The sequence below is a fragment of the Apteryx mantelli genome, chromosome 1 (assembly GCF_036417845.1).
Source record: "Apteryx mantelli isolate bAptMan1 chromosome 1, bAptMan1.hap1, whole genome shotgun sequence".
Lineage (NCBI taxonomy): Eukaryota > Metazoa > Chordata > Aves > Apterygiformes > Apterygidae > Apteryx > Apteryx mantelli.
The window spans coordinates 194871721-194891045 of NC_089978.1; the positions used below are offsets into that span (position 1 = coordinate 194871721).

The following is a 19325-nucleotide window of genomic DNA, read 5'->3' on the forward strand; positions in this document are numbered from 1 at the left end:
AAGAGTAGGTAATAACTTAAACCGACTTAACCTCTTTCAAAAGATGCTAGTTTATATGAAGTGCAGGCAGCCTTCTTTTTAAGGTGTCTCGTGTTAGTCACAGAAAGTCATTAATCACTTCAGAAAATTTTGGCCTGAAAAGTTATCTTTATTTCGTAACAAGCAAAAACATTTGACCGTTCTTTTTGAACTAACTGAAAAGGAGCCTGGCCTGAAATGTATATGTCTTAGTTACACTACATAAAGGTGTTGAAAACAGATGTAGCTAATAAATCATTTATTAAATATGTAAGAATCAGTACAGAGATAAGGAATTACATAATATAAAATACAGCTGAAGAAATTCTTTCTCTACCTTATTTAGTTTTTCTCCTAAAGTCAGACCTTTCAACCTGCTGCTTAATCTATCTGAAAATTTCAATCACATCTTTAAAACAATTTGTAGGTACTTGGAATATTTTCAGTGCACATCTTGTGCTTATTATGAAAGACTTGAAAATGTTAGGGGCACAGACTAAAATCTTTACTGACTGCATATTATACACAAAGATAATTCATAGCAGGTGTCTTATGTTTTCTTGATATGGTAATTTTATAGATGAATAGCTGCCTGCATGTTTCCTGTTGGTCCAGAAGCACATTAAAAGTTTGCATTATAATTATAGGGAGAATGAGAAATCAAGGATCGCAAAAAGAGTAAGGATTCTCCAAGAGCACCATTGCTGCAGCTCTTGAGTTTCTGTTCTCTTTGCTGTTAGGACAGTCTTCACAAGACTGTCATATCTGAAACCTGTTAATTTGCCATTCATAATTAACTGTGTTAGGAATTTGAAGATGATAGTCGTGTCACAAGTAATGGCTCTGCAAAAGGGAAGTTCAGGGTGTAGTACTTTTCTTCTAATCATAAATGAAAAGACTGTTACTCAGAGTAAAGCTGAGGATTTGTTTTGCTGCATCTGGTAATAACAAGTGTATACACCTTAACTTACAAAAAGGTTAAGGCAGAACATAACATTCCTTTTGTCTCTACTGATGCTCTTGTCTCTACTGAGTATGTGAATTGGTAAGTAATGTAATGTTATGTGGATGACCTACAGTTTTGTGTGGGTGTTACCTTTTAAGGGTTCCCCTTGCCTGATGGATTACTTGATACTCTATGTCCTATAGCATTCTCTGTACCTTCAGATCTTCCTATATTTCATAGGTGTAAGGCCAAACCATGGGTCCTTCTTTATACCACTCTATACCTGGAGTAACTCCACTGATTTCAGTGGCATTATGCCACATCTAAATCGTTAGAATTTGTAATTTCTTAATTACAATTATGAAAACACTGATGATCAAGAAAAACAAAAAAATGGCATGAAAGCTGTGTTTTCTTTTGTGTCATAGTATGACATGGACCTTTTATCTATCTATTGTATCTTAATTTTGTTTCTTTTTTGCCTTACACAGGAAGGGACACCAATGTGTTAGTTTACATTAAGAGGAGGCTGGCAATGTGTGCAAGAAAGCTGGGAAGGACCAGGGAAGCAGTGAAAATGATGAGAGATGTGAGTTTGGTTTTGTTTCATATACAATGTCTGGATAATAGTAGCATAGAAATGATACGTATTTGCTTACAAGTTAACGCCTACTCTTGCTATATACAGTGTATACTGCTGATAGTCCTTTTGTATGTGTAATTTGCATAAAGATTAAGTTAACAGATTATTTTTAAGGTCGCTAAGACAACAGTATGAAGCCAAATGGATGGTTGCCCTTACAACCTGAATCCCCCATCCTGTTAGGTGTGGATTACAGAGCAGTCTTTAATTATTTTATCGTGAAGTTACATAATTTTTCTGGAGGCTGCCTCCTTCGCTAGGACATGTAGCAGATGACACTAACCTAACAAACAAGTCTCAAGTATTGTTTCCTACTTGCAAAGCCTGCAGTGTGGCTCTCTGCATTGTTTACCTCACGCTGTTCGCACTTGAGGACAGTGTTATACATTCATTCATGGACTCATTACTGATAAGTCAAACTCAAGTAATTAATCTATAATGAACTGCTTTACCTCTGAAATGGGAGATGATTTTATCCCTGTTTTGTATGCTGGGGACTACCAAGGGTAGTCATAAGCTGGTAAGCTACAAATTTAGGCAACACATTTGAAACGCCAAACAGTAGGTGTTTTGTGTGGGGTGGTGCATCAGCTCTCCACATGCGGCACTGTGTATGTTCCAAGTAGGTACAAGTGCTTAACTTGGAGATAGTTATGAACACCTAGCATTTCTTTAAGTGATATCGCCTGGTTGCATACTAGGCACACAGTTCTTAAGGAGGTGACTTGCCTCACCTGAGATAGCCAGTCTGTGATGATTTGAGTCCTAGAGCTCTGGACAGAAGATGGCGAAACTCCTTGTCAGCTTCCTACGTTCTCCCTTCTCTTACACTTTCTTTTCCAGCTTCCACAAAAGTGAGGTACAGGCAAAGACATGAGAGACAGATAGGCAGGTTAAGCTGAAGGACTTAAATTTTAGGCACACAAAATGGAATCCATAACCAGAATGAAGCATCTGTAAACTGCTTTAGGCAGCTCAGATGAATGATCCCCAAACCTGCACTTTGAAAAGGGAAGTTCCTGCTGCAGTTCAGTGAGAAATTTGAAGTAAAAAGTCAAGGATCTTTCTCTGCAGCTTAGGCACTTGCATCAAGGACTGTAGGGGAAGTATGTCTGTCAGCTTGGAAGCCGGAACCCAGCATCCTCTGGGGCACACATTGTTTTGAAAGAGTTGAGCAGAGTTCTTCGAAGTGATGCTGGTCTTCATCCTGCATAACCTACCAGAAGGCAGATGGGAAATAACTTTTTCTCCTGTCTAGGCAGAGGATGTTCAGGCCCACAACTCTCAATCCCCAGAATTGCTAGGCTCCCAGACAGAGGGGTAAAAAATGATCTTGTCAAAACGCAGCCATTGTACAGCTAGGAATGCAAGAAAGAGAAACAGGGAAGAAAGACCTGGTTTTGCAGGCTTGTGGTCAAGGCTTTCATCTGGGAGAATGTTGCTTTCAAAAAAGTTGTTTTCAGCCCAGTCAGCCCTGCTGATTCTTTATGGATTTTGTTACACCGATACTCTGAGTTGAATACTGAAATCATTTTGGGGACAAGCATTAGAATTCTAAGTTCTGATATTAATATATGAGAAAGTATATAGTTTTGAATTTCACATTCAAATGTGGCATGTTGTAATTATGGCAACTTCTGGAGCTTACTGTGGGCTACTGAATGTATTTTGTGATTTTAGATAGAGCTATGTAGAATAGGTATTCTGTGAAACCTTCTGCAGCTGATGTCCATGTGTTTGATTAATGGTGTCTGCAGAGCACTGGTTTCGGGGACGTGGGTGGTCTATCCAGTCCTTGGTTTCTTTTGCAAAGTGAGACCCAGAACACTTTGATTGGAATGAATGGGTTATTCTGGCACTAGGGAGAGAATGTGTTGTTGAAGTTAAGTACGAGGTGAATCTTAAAATGCAGCAATGACAGGGAAACCCAAAGTCATCATTTCTTAGATACTTGGAGTGAAAATGCATTCCTCTATGGGAACATTACGCTAAAAAGAAAGGTCTGGATGCAAGACAAAAGAGACATAAAGATAGAATATCAACTTCTGGAGCTTTAACTCAGATCATCACATTCTGTATTTTTCCACATGCAGACATTAAGCCAAATATTCAGAACTGAATTTAAATGCCTCTAGAGCTCTTCATTGTGAGCGAGCAGAGCTAAGTATTAGCAGGTCCCTAGACAAAATATAAAAGCAGCAGTATCTATTGGTCTTAACTCTAGTATGTTAGGAGCAAGAGTAGCGTCCAAGTCAGCTTCGCAGATGCTTTTCTTAGACTGACTTGGAGGGGCAGAGGATCTAGCTATTTATTTCTGATGAATGCAGGTCCACCAATTCTTTGTGTAAGACATAAATAATATATTCGTGAAGAAGTTTGAAGAACATGAATGTGTCTTTGATGGTGTTTCTATGTGATTGATGAGGGAGGAGGTGAATTTTTTCACCCTAAAAAGAATATGAAGAATATGTTGGCTGGGAACTGCTGAATCTAGCATCAGGGGACAGAGGGTGGAGGCCCTGTTTGTGTTTGAAAGATTGAAAACAGATTTCTCAAGTCATGGAATATGATGGAAATGAAGTGTTAAGAGGTTCATGACACCATCTGGGAAATATGATTGGGATGGAATGAGTCTTTGCCATTTTGAGAAAATAAAATAGTTGAGATTGTTTAACTCATTGCATATATAAGGCCATCTTGAGGACATTACTGATGTATTACATTGTCTTAAATAAGATTCTGAGTTTCTGGTTATAGACACTGCTGATGGGAAAATCACATTCCTTAATATTTTGTTGAAGATATTTGAAAACGGTGATTTATTAGTATTTTATTGTTGACATTGAGTAAGAATTTCTGTTGATTTGGTGACTGATTCAAAGTAGTATTGTGTTGCTGGCTTTGTTGCTGCTTTCATTTTGTTCATTTAGTTGAGTTGAATTAGTCAGAATTAATAACCTGTAATTTTCATGAAAGTATATAATTCAGGCACACATAGGCATTGCTTTTGTTTATATTTCTGATGATAATTATTTACTATGTTTCTTCTGTAGAAACCAGCAGCTGTCACTATATATAGAGAGAGAGAGTTAACTTGTGATCTCATTTTGATTAATGTGTTGTTGGAGTAACTCCACTTTAGTCAACAGAGTTATTCTAGTTTTATTCCTATTTGTATAGAGCATGATATAGTATGCGAGTATAGATCTCTCTTACTGGCCCTGAGGAGAAAAACAGTCTACAAGACTGGTTATTTTATTTGTTAAGCTGATTATATTAGCAAGATTTAAGCTAATGCATTCTGAATGGTATTGGATAGTTTGGTATGTACAGAGATGAAAATCCTTAATGGTGGCCATGAGGAATCTTCAGCATCTTCAGTAAGGATTCATGCTGAATATTTATTGTGCATAATTTTGATCTCTCAGGCCAGACTAGAACCATACATGCTGATGAGAGAGGATAGCCTTTTGTACCAGGTGCTGTCCATCTGCTTTTTGCTGATTCTCTCCCTGTTGCAATGATACTAGACATATGCAGCATCTGTGTTTTATGTTTTCCATTGACTGAAAGTAGAGATGGTGTGCAAAGACACTTCTGTAGTTTGAGGGTGACTTGATCAGTGATTACCTGTGCTACTGAACTCAGGAGCAGACTGATAAAGCATTTCCCTTGAATGGGTCACTGGAGTATCCAGGTGAAAATGTACCATGTAAGAAAGTGAATTGTTAAATTAATTCAAGCTTCCTGTGATTGTCCTGGAGAACATATGTAGTGTGGGACAAGCTTTCTTTGAAGGCTGATCTATGTTTATGAAAGAGAAGGGTGGCAGGCAGAAGGCATGGTAATGGATGAGGTGAACAAAAGGTCTCAATCACTTCTTCCTTCAGAGAGAAGATGAAACAAACTTGTTCTCAGAGTTTTTATCACCTTACAAGTATATGTTGCTGAGATAAAGTGGAGTTGCAATGTGCCCTGTGTTTTGCAACTTTGTTTAGAAATGAATAAGGTTTGGGGAAAAAAGAGGCTCTCTGGGCCTTTGCTCAGCTTTGGAGATGAAATAGAAACCACAACACTTATTAAGGATCAGAAATATATGTTTTATTTCTGGGATCAGTCATGTCTGCTGAGAAATTACTCTTCAGATTGCACTAAAGGACCTGGTTCTGAGAATCTTGTTTAGGATATTTCTGTTGGATGTGCATGTGGGTTCATCTGAGTGCCCACCTGCAGTATCTAAAATGCATATTTTAATACATGTCCGCAGACACCAATCAACTGTCAGTATGTAAAGCAGGTAGAGACCAGTATACTTATCAGTGTGCATAAGTTTTTTTTAAACACATGGGATGCCCTGGACACTTACAGTAGTTTAAAAGGTTATGTCACTTGAAGGCTTCAAAGGGGTGCTCTGCCATCCCATAATAGTTTTAATGATATGGATAGGTTGCATTTTTTTTTCTTTTTGTCACAAGCAGCATTAGTGATTTTTGTTGGTGTGCCCATGATGCAAATCTAGTGTAATTTCTTGACAACTCTTTTACTGGGCTTTGAATTCTATTTTTCTTTTCTGTGTATTGCTGATTCCTCTTAAGTAACGGAAATATCTGGCAGGGGCAATGTTCTGCACCTCACAGTATCAAGCTGTGTAAAAGAAAAAGAGAGTCCTAATTCTTAATAAAGATGTTATGACTCATAGCAGCCTAACAATGCAACTTCTGCAGCTACTTGCATCCACAGCTACCGTCTATCTCTCCCACATATCCCTGTGCTTGAGGCAAGGATTACTGAATCAGATTCTTTTGCCTATGTTATTCAGGCTAGGCTAAGCAGGCTTTTTTATTTTCAGTGGAATTCTAGCTTTATTAAAATCTGTAGCACTTATTAAAAGTACCATATATTAAAATTTGCTTCTGAGTTGAAGGAGACCAAGAGCTACCTCATAAATTTCAGATGAGTGCTGGTCATGTAATCTGTGACATTTGCCAATCTTCACCTCGGAGTGGTCTCTCTAGTAAGTTCTTGTTCTAGCACACAAATACCTTAATAATATCAAATGATAAATGCTGATTTTAATAATGAAAACACTTCTGTATATTTTTATATTTAAATATGCTTAGTTTTGTCACAGATATGCATGAGAGGGATAAATAGGGGATTGGAACATCCTGCGTTTGAATGGTCTCTTAAACAAAATGGAGACTTCTGTAATTCCCCTAATGCAGTTTATCCCTTCCCTTTCCTGTATGTGACTCAGACCCCTCTCTTTTCATCATTGCTGTGATCCTACTCTAAATCATAAAAAAAAAAAATTAAAAAAAAAAACTATGGAAATTTGGTGACTGCCACCTAAACCCGATAATAATGTTTCTCATATAAATTATGTTCAAAATTATCGTAGCCAGGAGAATACAATAAGAGACTGCCTTTGCATGTGTTGAAGATACGCGTTTTTCTAGTAGATCATTGTAGCTTTCTGAAAAGGCTTGTCCAATATACTTAGTGACATCTTACACCACAATTCAATAAAAGAGCTGCCTGCATCTGCAGGTGCTGAACAGTAAACCTATAAGCGAATATACTTACTTTCTGTTCTGAGGCTACAATGCAGTGTCACTTTTTGCTTGTTTGTTTCTGACAATTTGCTGGAATATATCTGCAGCCTTCTAAGTATATAGTCTCTTATCAAAATCTATGTAGCATAGAGAACTGCATCTACTTTTTCATCACATGTAATGTATATGTCCCAGGGTTTTCAGCTCTGATTCTAATGCCTGCTCTTGTAGAGGTCCTCGTAACTTGGACTCCTTTTCATCTGTTCTCTTGCATTGCTCCATATTCAGGTGTTCTGTGTATCTTTTAATTATTCTCTTCCATCTTTTGGGAATCCCCTAGTCCATTTTTGAGCTACTAGATCATTTCCTCACCTTAATTTCATTTAAAAATCCAGCTTTAAACATATGGTAAACTTTCTGCAAAAAGTACTTAGGGATGATGCAAATAAAGGATTTTTTTGAGAGCTAAGGGTAATGACTTTGTTTTCATGCTTTATAAAACTACTTATCTTTGAGGTAACAAAAATCATAAGTTATTTCTGTTACTGCATTTACCACTTTTATGCGATGTGATTATTTAATAGTAAATGTACATCTGGAACAACTTATGCTCCTCCTCTGGTTTCATGCCATATCTGCCTTTTAAAATTCTCTTTATTGATGAAACATGTTTTTTTACAAGTCCAAATAATAGCATTTTCATAATTATATTCCTTAAAGAACTCCGGTCATATTCTGAAGGTTTTAATCCTCCAATTAAGAGAGAACATAGAGGCTGCATGTTCTAGCATATTTCCTTAGAGTTTGCAAGTTCAGGAAGGTATTTTTCATTTTACTGTCTGTTTCTAATTGTTAATCCTATATTGAACAGAAGTCATATTATCCAAAAACAATATGAAATACTAGGGCTAAACTTGCATTTGTCAAATTATAAAATTCAGCTGATGTTCCATTTTTAACATATACCAACCCACAGTTAGTGTCTACTGGATGTGGGTTCCTTTTCTGAGTGTCTTAAGTTCAACCATCAGAAGATATGTCTTAATCCTTGGATTTCATAGGGGGATGAAAACATATGGATCCTACTGCTCATTACTTCCAAGCTGCAGACCAGCAGGATCTGTCAGATTTGGCCCCATTAGCTCTTACCCTCCCTGGGCTGTAAAAGAATAAGTAAGGAGCTGCTTCTGATTGAAACAGTGATTATTTGCCAAAAGGAATGCTGCACTTGGAGAAATGCATTAAACAACAAACTCCTAATTCTGCTGTAGTTAAGCAGAAGTGTAGTTCAGGGTGGTCCAGGATATTTCATAGTGCTTTCCAACTGTGTGAGTTATGAGTTTGTCTATTTACATCACCTCAATCTCATTCACACAGTCCGCAGTGTGACCACACTGTAATGAGTTGCACTTTTAGGACCAGGAGTTAGCCTGATTTTTACGTGTCTTAGTGCCTGACATAGCACACAGAAGGGCTCTGTGAACAAACCTTAGTCTACTGACAACTTTTCTTCTGTTCCCTCCTTGCCAGGTGAACTGGCCAGTGGTTTTTGATCTTTCTGCCTGAGACTTGGTGAATCAGTTTTGTTACATGTGGTCAGATAACTTCTTTACAGCTAGCTGTATAGCTTGTGTCTTAGTGTTTATTAGGATGCTCTTTACTAGATAATTTTTGCCTGTTTTTCTAGGAAAATAAGGCTTAGGCAATCAAGTCTTGCTTGTTTGTCTGTCTATCTGCTTATGAGGAACATTTGATCCATCATCAATTTCAGACAGATTTGACAGAGGAGTAGAAACATTAAGGATAAACTACATTTCTACAGCTTTTATGAGAAAAGTAACTGAATAAAGGAAAAAGATCGTATTTGTCCTCCAACTGGGGAAAAATTTAAGCGTAAGTGCATCCTACTAGACATCAGAGAGTCAACACAGAGTGACATGTGAATGCCTCAAGCCCAGGGGAAGCTTCAGTCAGAGCTCACAACTTAGACACCTGAAAAATTCAGCTGTAGGTAATGAGGCCCTAGGAAATGAGGATTTTTTTTTTTTTCTGCTCAGAAGCTACTCGGTGCTTTGCCTTTTCTATTTTGTTCATTTAACTTCTTACAGATCACAAGTCATATAACAGAAAGCAGCTTACACAAAACATTTGTGAAAATAACAGTGCTATCCTCCTGTTTGCTTGGTTCTTCAATAGTGATTGAAAGTCATGCCTGGAAGATGGCAGTCTCAATCGTTTGTCCTTTAGGAGATAGATTTTACCATTTCTGGTGCCTGTGGTGAAAACAGATCTACTGGGAGTTGAGGTCAGAAGGGTTTTGCTATTTGTACTGAATTTTTTGTTAACTTTTTTTTCTCTCTCTCCCCTTTTAAACTGAATTCACTTTTCATATTTATAAGTGTATTCAACTGAACACACTGATTCAAACAGTTTTTGTTTGTTGGGAACATATTCATATAAGCAACAAGTGGGTTGCATGCACTGCTGGTAAAAAAAGCATGACCATGCATACAGCCATAATGCAAATGGAGGATAAATGTGTCAACACCAGGTTATATACAGGATCATTCATTTATCGACCTCTCTATTCCCTTGAGTCCCATGGACTAGTTGTAGGCGTAAACTGTAACTTAAAGCTGTTTTTACACGAATAATTTGTCACTGCTAATTGATGCATGAGGTTAATGTTATTGTAGGGAGAAAACCAGATGCAACAGTTAAAGCTACATTCCTTGAAAATGTTTCAAAAATTATATCTAAATGAGGAAATGCTGATGAGTGAAATGTTCTCAGGGAAGGGAGTCCTCTTCATTAAACTGTTCTTTGGGAGATAAAACTTGTTCCTTATCCAGTAAATCAGATGGGGATTTTCTTGTACCATACAGCATTTTTTGTCATCATCACTCTTGCAAATCCATCACAAAATCATTGAACCTACGCCCTGCAATATGGATTGGGGTGAGTCTGGAAATATGACCCTCCCAGGACTAGTGATAAGATATCTTATCATGTTAAATGTATTTCCAGAATTTTTCTGCCAACTTTTACTCCCAAAATACTAATTATTATCTAAAAAGCTAAAAAAAAAGAAAAAGTATTAGTTATCTGCAAAAGCTACTATTTCTGTATAATTACAGTATAACTAATGAACCTTCTAACAGAAAGCAGTCCCACTTTCTACACAGGTATGTATTTCCTCCAAAACATGCAAAGCAATTAGAGCAGAATATGAGCTTATTGCCTCAGATCTGAATTTGATCACTAGAAAATATTTTGACCAATGCAAGTTCAAAATAAAAGTCTTGTGAACATATATTTACTATGATATGTTTAATATCTGTTTGTGCATCCTTATCATTAGATGTGGTTTATTTTTATATTGTAAGGTAATATCTTTGTAGCCATGTTGTGCCTGTTTTCATACGGTGTGGCAATAGGCTTAGCTCAGTGAAGTACAGCTTCTTTATAAAAGCTGAGAGTCCAACTAACTGGAATTCTACAATGAAATTATAAGTCCCAACATCCTGACCAGTGTCATTTAAGAAGGTGTAGTGGCTTCAGTGAGAACATTGAGTGCTGAATTTGAAAACTATGTGTTGAAATATGAACCTTATTTCCTGAGATCTTAAGATGTGAAGAAAGATGATAACGAGGCCTTTGTCTTTTTCTTAAGTGTGGTGGTTATCACTAAAGTGAAAGCCTTTGTCTTGTTACAGTAAAGGTGGAAGGAGAATTAAAATCAATAAACTGAACTTCTGGCACAGAGCAAGGTCTACGTCTCTTTAATTTAGAGTCCAGAGTAGAGGTCAGTGCTGCAAGGGCCTGGGGAGCTGTGGGTACATTCTTAGGCCAGTGCCCAGGAGAGCTTGCCCTTCTTTATATCTCTGTATGGACCGCGAGCCAGCCTCTCTCCCCAGCTGCGAGGGAGGGGAGGGGAACAGGCTCACAGGCTGCTCTCCGTTGCTCCTCAGAATGATGCAGTATTTGGCCTGCACTGAACATCCAGCAGGCCTATGTTGCAACCTCTATGGCATTTTTTTCTTCCACAGTGTTTGCTTTCACTGTGAGGCCTAAAAGATGACCTGTCATAATATTCTTCTGCTTAAGTAGTTTTACTTTCTGGGAAGTTTCTCAAAAAACAAATTTTTACTGTGACTGAAAATAATTTGCAGTAAAAGCTATGTAATCTACATCCTGAGATGACAGAGAAATGAGCTCATGTCCTCTTCTTTCTTTTCTCCCTTTCTTTTTATTTTATTTTATTTTATTTTATTTTTAAGGCAAACATACTCTGGTTTGTGCACAGTCAGTGTCGGAGTAAGTTGAGTGGCTAGTTGGAGGTGTTTTACTTTTCTAGCTACAGCATCCACTGAGTTCATTATAACTGGGTTGGATTTCTTAGCACCTGACCTTTCCCAGATGAAACCTTTGTTAACACTTGTCATTTTGGAGGCCTAGCAGTCCAGACAGTGACCTTTAATCTGCTGCTGTCTGAGGCAAGGTTTATCACTCTGACAGAACCTAATTAAAATAGAAAAAAAAAATCCGTGAGTGATGTCAGTGAGAAGTAAAGTGAACCAGAGCAAGAGTATTTGCTGGCCACAGGACATCTATAACTAGCTGCAGCTCTTCCCTTTTCTTCTCTGATGGAGGGAATGTTATTCTGCCAGCCATTATTCATTCTCAATGAACAGGGATAATCTTTCTTAATCCCTTGGAGGGGTTTGTTTGCAATATGTTCATTCTGAACTTTAAATCACTATTTACTTAGGGCCAGATTCTATCATGCTTTTTCCTGCCAAGTAGTAACTTCCTCTGTTAAATATGCAATAGTGAGTAAGGACAAAATCAAAGAGAAGTAGACTCTGTGCTGGATCCTTAGCTGATGAATCCAGTGATGTGAATTTTCACCTGTGGTTATTTCTGTTGATGAGCAATGACTTAATTTAATTTTTTTTTTTATTATTATGGTCAAATCTTCCATTTACGCAGATGTATACCAGGGTCTGTGGTCCCTTTTTTTTGAAAACTGGAGAAGGAGAAAAGCTCGCAAACTATGCAGTTTTGTTTGTGTTCTTCTTTTTCACAGGTTCAGCTCCTGCCATTGAAACCAGCCATTTCCATCCCACTGCCATCACAAATTCAGTGAGCTCTCTCAGTTGCTGTCTGGGCAATCATGATTCTCACCAGAAATTTGTATAATCGGAGATATACAAATATCAGAGATATATACAAGGAATATATACAGAGATGTACTCCTTGCATTTTTGATACTGTAATAATCCTCGAAGTGCAGGAAAGTCAGTGCTATCCAAAGAGCCAAATTTGGACAGACGTATCACTTATGTGCCCTTAAGGACAAAATAGTTCTTACGTTAGCTAATGCCAGACAGTTAACATCAGGAAGAAATTCTCCATCTACACTTTGTTCTCCTGTTAAAGCATCTTCCTTAACAGAGTGAAGAAGCTCTGGTCCATTACCTGTTTCTCATTTTCTAAACTTCTTAGTGAATCTCTCCTGCTTTTGTTTCCATCCTGGTTTAAGTTTGTTTGTTATCTGTTTGTGAGGTTAATATTTGCTGCTTCTCATCAGTTTCTCTATATCTACAAAGATAGGCTTATTAAGTGCACAGAGTTTTAAAATCTAGCTTGGTGTTTTCAAATTGAGCAAGGCTGACCTTGCTTAATTTGCTTGGCTTGTTACACTGTTTCTCTTCCCATAAACCTAAGGAGAGATTCTAAATGATAGTGTTCACCAGCAAGTTCTTGAAGCACAACAGTAATATCAGCTACCCTACAGTTATGCTATGTGCGACTTTCTTGTGCTGAATGTGCATCATGTAGGCAGTTAAACTAGAACAGCCATAAAGAGAACACAGTTGAAGCAAGTATCTCATAACGCTTAAGTTCTTCAGAGAATCACTCTGACATTAAAAATTATTTTTAAATCAATTGTGCAGTGAAAGAACATGGTTGCTTCTAATAACTGTTGCTTCATAAAGGAGATGCAGCAGAATGGCGGCTTCAATTATTTAGATCTATACAGGTATTTAAAGTCAGGATGTGTAAGAACAAATCCCTGGTATCTCTCAAAGGGTCAGTTCATACAATAAAGGCACTTATATCTAAGAGGATTAGATTACTTTAACTACACATTTTCATTCAGCTTGTCGTGCACCATGGATTCTTTAGATACATATATTGTGTTAGATTTGTATAATCTTCACCTTTCCATTTGTTGCTGCCTTTTTTTTTTCTTACAGCCATCATTGGCAGCAATCACAATTGTGTTTCAAAGTATTCATGATTACAAATCCTAATAACACATACTTATTAAATGTAGGTGCATATTTGTAAACTTCTCTCACTTGATTGTATTCTGATTTTTCTTCAATGTATTTTCTGTTTTTTCTACTAATAGAGAAGTGCTGAATTGCTTACTAGTGATGCACAAGAGCTAATCTATTGAACATTCTTTTCTAGTACAACAAGATAACACTTTTTCACTTTGAAGAAGAAGGCCTGTTGACTGAAGGCAAGATGCGTGTTCAGACAACTCTGTTCTTGGATTTGGCTAATTATATCTTATGCAAAGCATGTCTTGTCAAGAAGCCTGATCCAGAGTCCATTGAGAGTTCTAGAAATTTTTCAGGCATATTAACGATCTCTGTGAAAGAGCCAACAACAGGAGACACTGAGGATTTTTAACTTGGTGCTGGTTGTTTCAATACATTTTGAACAAGAATCTACTTCCTATGTTAATAGTCTAACCCTTTCATATGTTATTGATTTTAGTTGATGAAGGAGTTTCCTTTGCTCAGCATGTTCAACATCCATGAAAACCTGCTAGAAGCTCTGCTGGAATTGCAAGCATATGCAGATGTCCAGGCAGTTTTAGCAAAGTATGATGGTAAGTCCATCTGTATTTATATTTTATCTATATATTACACACAGAAGCAATGTTTTTAAGTCAAACACTTAAAATTTAGGAAATACCATTAAGGTGATTTGCACAAGTTTCATAGATCCCTTTATACAGTCCATAATCCCAAGATTACATATTGTTTTTTTCTGCCAACTCATGTTTCATTCATTGTACAGGGTAATGGAACTCACTTAACAGCAGCTCTTCAGTGCTCTCTTTGCTTTTTATTAGTGTTTAATGAATGACTGTTTAGGTACTGCAGACATTTTATTGCATGCTATTCAAACCTTTCTCTGAGGAAAGAATTTTCAGTTCCCTTGTGGACTTCTCTATGAATGTTGACTTTGTAGCATACAAGTGCTTTACAAACAATAATTCATTTATCTTCACAACAGCCTTTTGAGTGGTAGAATTCATATTTTATGGGGAAAAGTTGAAAAGCTCAGAAGTTTAGGTGGACTTTTCACATTAATTTTCAGTTCTCAATCTGTGACACCAATATTTTTCAGTTCATATTGGTTTATGCAGTGTTACATCACTTTTTATGTTCAAATCACAGCTCCTGCTGACTTCAGTTGTAGCCTTTGCATTTTAGTTCAGACACCATGGTCTCAAATAGAGAATGGACAGAATAAGAAGCACCAGCTGGCATACCTTATTTGGTTTAAGTTAAATGGGTTTTCCTTGCATTGTGTAGAAGCTTTTTGGCAGAAGCAGGAATAAAATGCAGTTTCTCTTGAGCAGCATTCATATCAACAATACCCCTCTTCATTCTTTACCTGCAATCCCCTGGTTTGCTCACTATTCACAGTCCAAGTTCTGCAATAAATGAGTCAGGACCCCTACAGCCACCAGTTTCCTGTTGTGTTACTACACAGTCCTCATTCATTCTCAGAAAAGTTTCATTCTGTGTGCTGAAGTTTGGCAAGGGAGTTAATGAAATGAATATTAAGTAATCATGTAACAATATCATACACGTGAACTAAATGTCTGAATTAAGTGGAACAGGTAGCCTTATTTTTGATATTCACCTTTCTTTCTAGCTCGGTCTTAATGGCCTTTTAAATGTTCTTACTTGCTAGATCTTACAGCCTTTCCGGTGTTCTTTGAATGGAGATTTTTAAGGTTTTTAAGGCTAATTTCCAAAGTTTTTGAAAAGGGAAAAGGAGACCATCTGAGATACTACTATATAAATGGCTACTGAAATGGGCACTGGAGCCTAGGTCCACAGTACTTTGGATGTCTTTTTTTCACCTTTCTCTGCTATTCTTTGAACAGACTTAGCGTCCCCTCCAGCCTGCCCTTAATTGATCTCCTTTCCCATTTGTCTACTGAATTGTCCTCTACTTCTGCTCTTTTGCCGAGTTTCAACTTTCTAATGCTTCCAGATCCTGCCAGAGACTCCTAGTTAAGCCAGTACCACTCATTCCCAATTCCATTCTTCCACCTCTCCTAACTCCCTATCCTAGTCTCCTTTTCAGAGCTGTGACAGTCATGATATGTCTCCTTACCCATTTTCCAAACCCAGTCTTACCAGACTCCTTTTCTATCTACCCTTTTGCCTGTGGCTTCTGTCTCCTCTTCATTTGACATTCTCTGCTGCATTGCCTGGGTGCCAAAAAGCAGAATAGTAAGAGCCCATGGAGACAGAGACTTCTTGCTGTCAGCCTGGATACTTGGCCCCACGTTGTCACATGGAGCCAGTGGCAAGGGGGTGATGCATTTGTCTGTTGGAGTAAGGAGACAAGTGTGCTTGATGAGAAAAGAATCTTTGGAGAGTATAACTGAAAAAATGGCAGAAGCTTCCACTAAGTACGTGCCAACTGCTTTCTTTTAACATCTTATAACTTGGCAAATTGAGATAAATTTTAACAAGGATAGCAGTCGGCCATTGACCTGATATTAACAGAATCAACCGGCCAAATTTCAGTCCCCTGCTGTAAACTATGGCAGAGCTAAGATTGTTCAAGAAAAGATAAATAAGCAGCTGATTACAATCAATATCAGTAATAGACGCTAGCCCAGCCTGAAATATTTTCAGTGCTTTCTGAAGTAGAATCACTGTAAGCAGAGATCAGAAGGTCACCCAGGCCTTTGAGTACTGCCGTCCAGTAGCAGTAATGCCTCTGGGAGAGATCTTGGTTGTGCTTAGTTTGGTTGAAAAAAAATGCAGTGGAAGTGTTAAAATCAGAAGTCTTTCCTGTAGCTCCTTCTCAATAATTCCTATGACAGAGATGTAGATCCCCATGGACTTTATTTTGATACATTAAGAAGAAAAAAAATAGAAATGCCCACTTTTATTCCCCAGGCACCACAGGGCCCTCCCTGTCTTAAATGTACTTATCTCATAATAGCCCTGTGAGATAGCAGTGAGACCTGTGGCAGAACAGGGAATTAAACCAAGCCCTCCCAAGTCTCAACTTAACTCCTGTCCCAGCTCTATTTTTGCTTACTAAAGTACTGATCTCTAATTTTAAACAATGCCATGGTGGCACTGTGTGTCATGGAGGTTGACAAAACTTGAAGGTGTATTTTGTTTCCTCAAAACCATCTGGTATTGTCAAAATTCAGGTTGTAAATATAACAGATGAGGCCTTTTCAAAATAAAACTCTTCTATGTTTGATCTCATGCAGTTTCAATTCATGTTTTGCCATATATAAACAAAGGTGCGTGTATACAATATGTATGCACAAGGACTCAGCAAACACAGGTTTAACCAGTATAACTCTTACACTTCATGAGTCTCAGAAGACCCATCTCAGGGAGTCTCAGCTCATTTTAGAACTCATCAGCTTCATGTGTTGTAAGATTTATTGCAATATAAAACAATGGACTCATTTATACTTTCCTATCAGCAGTTTCTGTTGGTCCCACTCCACTGCCTTTTTTTGACTAAGACCAAACCTGATTTATTGTATTTTGATAATGTATGAACAAATTATTTCCTTGAGTAGTCTGCCCCCACCCTGGGCTAAGAAATTGGATCACATCATGCAAAACCTCAGCCTCTGCAAGCAGATGCACTGCTTTACCAAAAGCCATGTGTTAAATTTTGTTTATATTATGTACCTGGCAACAGAGCTGATGTCCATACTCATTATTCATGGAAAAAGTGCCTCATTAGTGGGAAAGCATGCACTGTTGCTGAGCTACATCATTATGGTTTCAGAGTTCAGTGCCTGTCAATAGAGTGCAGATGACCTAAAAACTATTGAATTCTAAAAGGATTTTTGGCTCTGACTTAACACATATCCATGTTACAGCAGAAATAGTTATAGCTGCTGAAGAGACTGTTCTTGATGGAATAAGCTTCTAGTATTCATAGTAAATAAAGCTTCTCTGTTCCTCTTGCCTTGCTTTTTAAACTGATTGTTTTCCAGAGGAGTAGATCTGCTTTTTGTGGTGCTTACAGCAAATGATTTTTTGACTTCACTGGGCTGCCAATTGCTTTGATTGTTACTCGCTGGTAGTCTGGGCACTGTGTGAAAACTCAGACCTTTCAGGCAGTCAAAAGTCAGATTTGTCAGGGATAGATGCCTGTTTATTTGATCATAGTGATGCAGTGGTTCCTCCCTAAACATCTCCTTGCTTTCTTTTTAAAAGGACAGTGTTTTCCACTGAGACTATGAACCTTCTGGTCTGTAGGAGGAACACTTTATACATATTCCCCTTTCACTTACCCCCTTGCAAAAAAGGTGAAAGACCATGTCATTATGTAGACAGTCCTGAATTCAGAGTTCACTTGAGAAGAGAATTTAGCCCAAAGGATAAATAGATACAGGGGGGGTAAGTATAAAGGTCTCATTCTGCTCTAAGCTATACTCTTTTTATTGGATAATTATTTACTTCAAGGAATCCGCCTTCAAATTAGTGTCAAATCAAAATGCAGACCTTTGAAAAAACACTGATTAGAAACAGAGTCATCTTTGTCTTGGAACATTCATGGTGAATCAGTATTGATCATATTCTCATTTGGACTTCAGAATTAACTTAGTTTGGCAAATTCTTCCATAAAAGTCATGGAAAAAAGGGAATTTGGACCTTTACGTTAATGAAATCCAAACAGTTAATGTAGAGAAATTAATTCTCTAAAATGTAGGCTCTTCAGGACCACTCCCATCTCGCCAGTCTCCCTCCATCCAGTTTCTTCTTGTCCTTACAGTCTTATGAAATGGGTAAATTTTATCTACACTGAACTTCAAAGCGTTCCTTTTGTAGTGAGTTATCAATTGATAAACTAATTTCAGGGAGTCTTCAATTATATTATCTATGGTCTCCAGGGTTTTTCTAAATATGTATGAGATCACAGCTCCATTCCATTAGTTTCATCACCTGCTGTGGTAAGTTCTGGTAATATTAAGAAGACTTGCTATTGGGTGGAGGTAATTAGTTCTTCTTCTGGTGCAAGAAAGGTTTTTCTTCTGAGTTGAAGATGTAGCAAGTGGCAGTATGGAAGCAACCATTACCTCATGCACACTCTTTTATCATCTTTTTGTTTCATACTTTCTTTTTGTTTGAAAGAGAGGCTTTAAGAGAAAGTCAACAATTTCCTTTTAGTTTAGGTCAAACTAAAGCCTACTCTACCTTCTGCTAGAAGTGCAGATCAGATAAGACTTTCAGTGTGGGGAACAGCAATATCAGGAGAATAGTTTTTCTTTTTCCCCATTGAATTTTCTTTAGCTTCTGCTTCTGAGAACCATTTTCTTTCCTTCATGTCAATATCATTTGTCACTTCAGCTGTGTCTTTGCATTAGTTCTTTGTCTGTTCATACTGTCTGGTCTCTTTTTTACCATATGAGTCTGTGGTTTTATTGGTTTCTCCTGCTTGTACAAATACACACAAAATCTAAACTAACTGTACTGATCTTGTTCTTTCTAACCTTCTATAAGGAGAAATGGTTCCTTCCCCTCTAGCTACAATTAGGATGGTCAAATCAAAGGGCTTGACACCTGCCTGGTATTAATCTCAGACACTGAAACAACAGTTGCATACGAAATGCTTACAGCCAACAGTGATTCTCAAAACCTTTCCATATCTGAACAGTTTAAGTACTAGTCGTGATCATGGCAAAATAAAACACACTTCCTTTGTGTTGAAATATATTCCCATATTATCAGGCAACCAGAATCCGGGCCTTAACATACGTAGTGGCTATGTGTTTCTGTTTGAGTGGGGTGTCTCCTACCTGTGAGGAAGAATGTCCAAAATACAGAAAATCAGGGCTGCTGTATGCTGC

General features: G+C 37.7%; 1 protein-coding gene across 6 annotated transcripts in view; it reads left to right on the plus strand.

Moving 5' to 3' along the window:
- Positions 1-19325, plus strand: part of ST7 (suppression of tumorigenicity 7) — a 164382-nt gene that overhangs the window by 109694 nt on the left and 35363 nt on the right. For all 6 annotated transcript variants that reach the window (XM_013947840.2, XM_067315084.1, XM_067315100.1 and 3 more), the window contains 2 exons: positions 1456-1553; positions 13958-14072. In XM_013947840.2, the coding sequence (XP_013803294.1) occupies positions 1456-1553; positions 13958-14072 (213 nt within the window). The remainder of the gene's footprint in view (positions 1-1455; positions 1554-13957; positions 14073-19325) is intronic.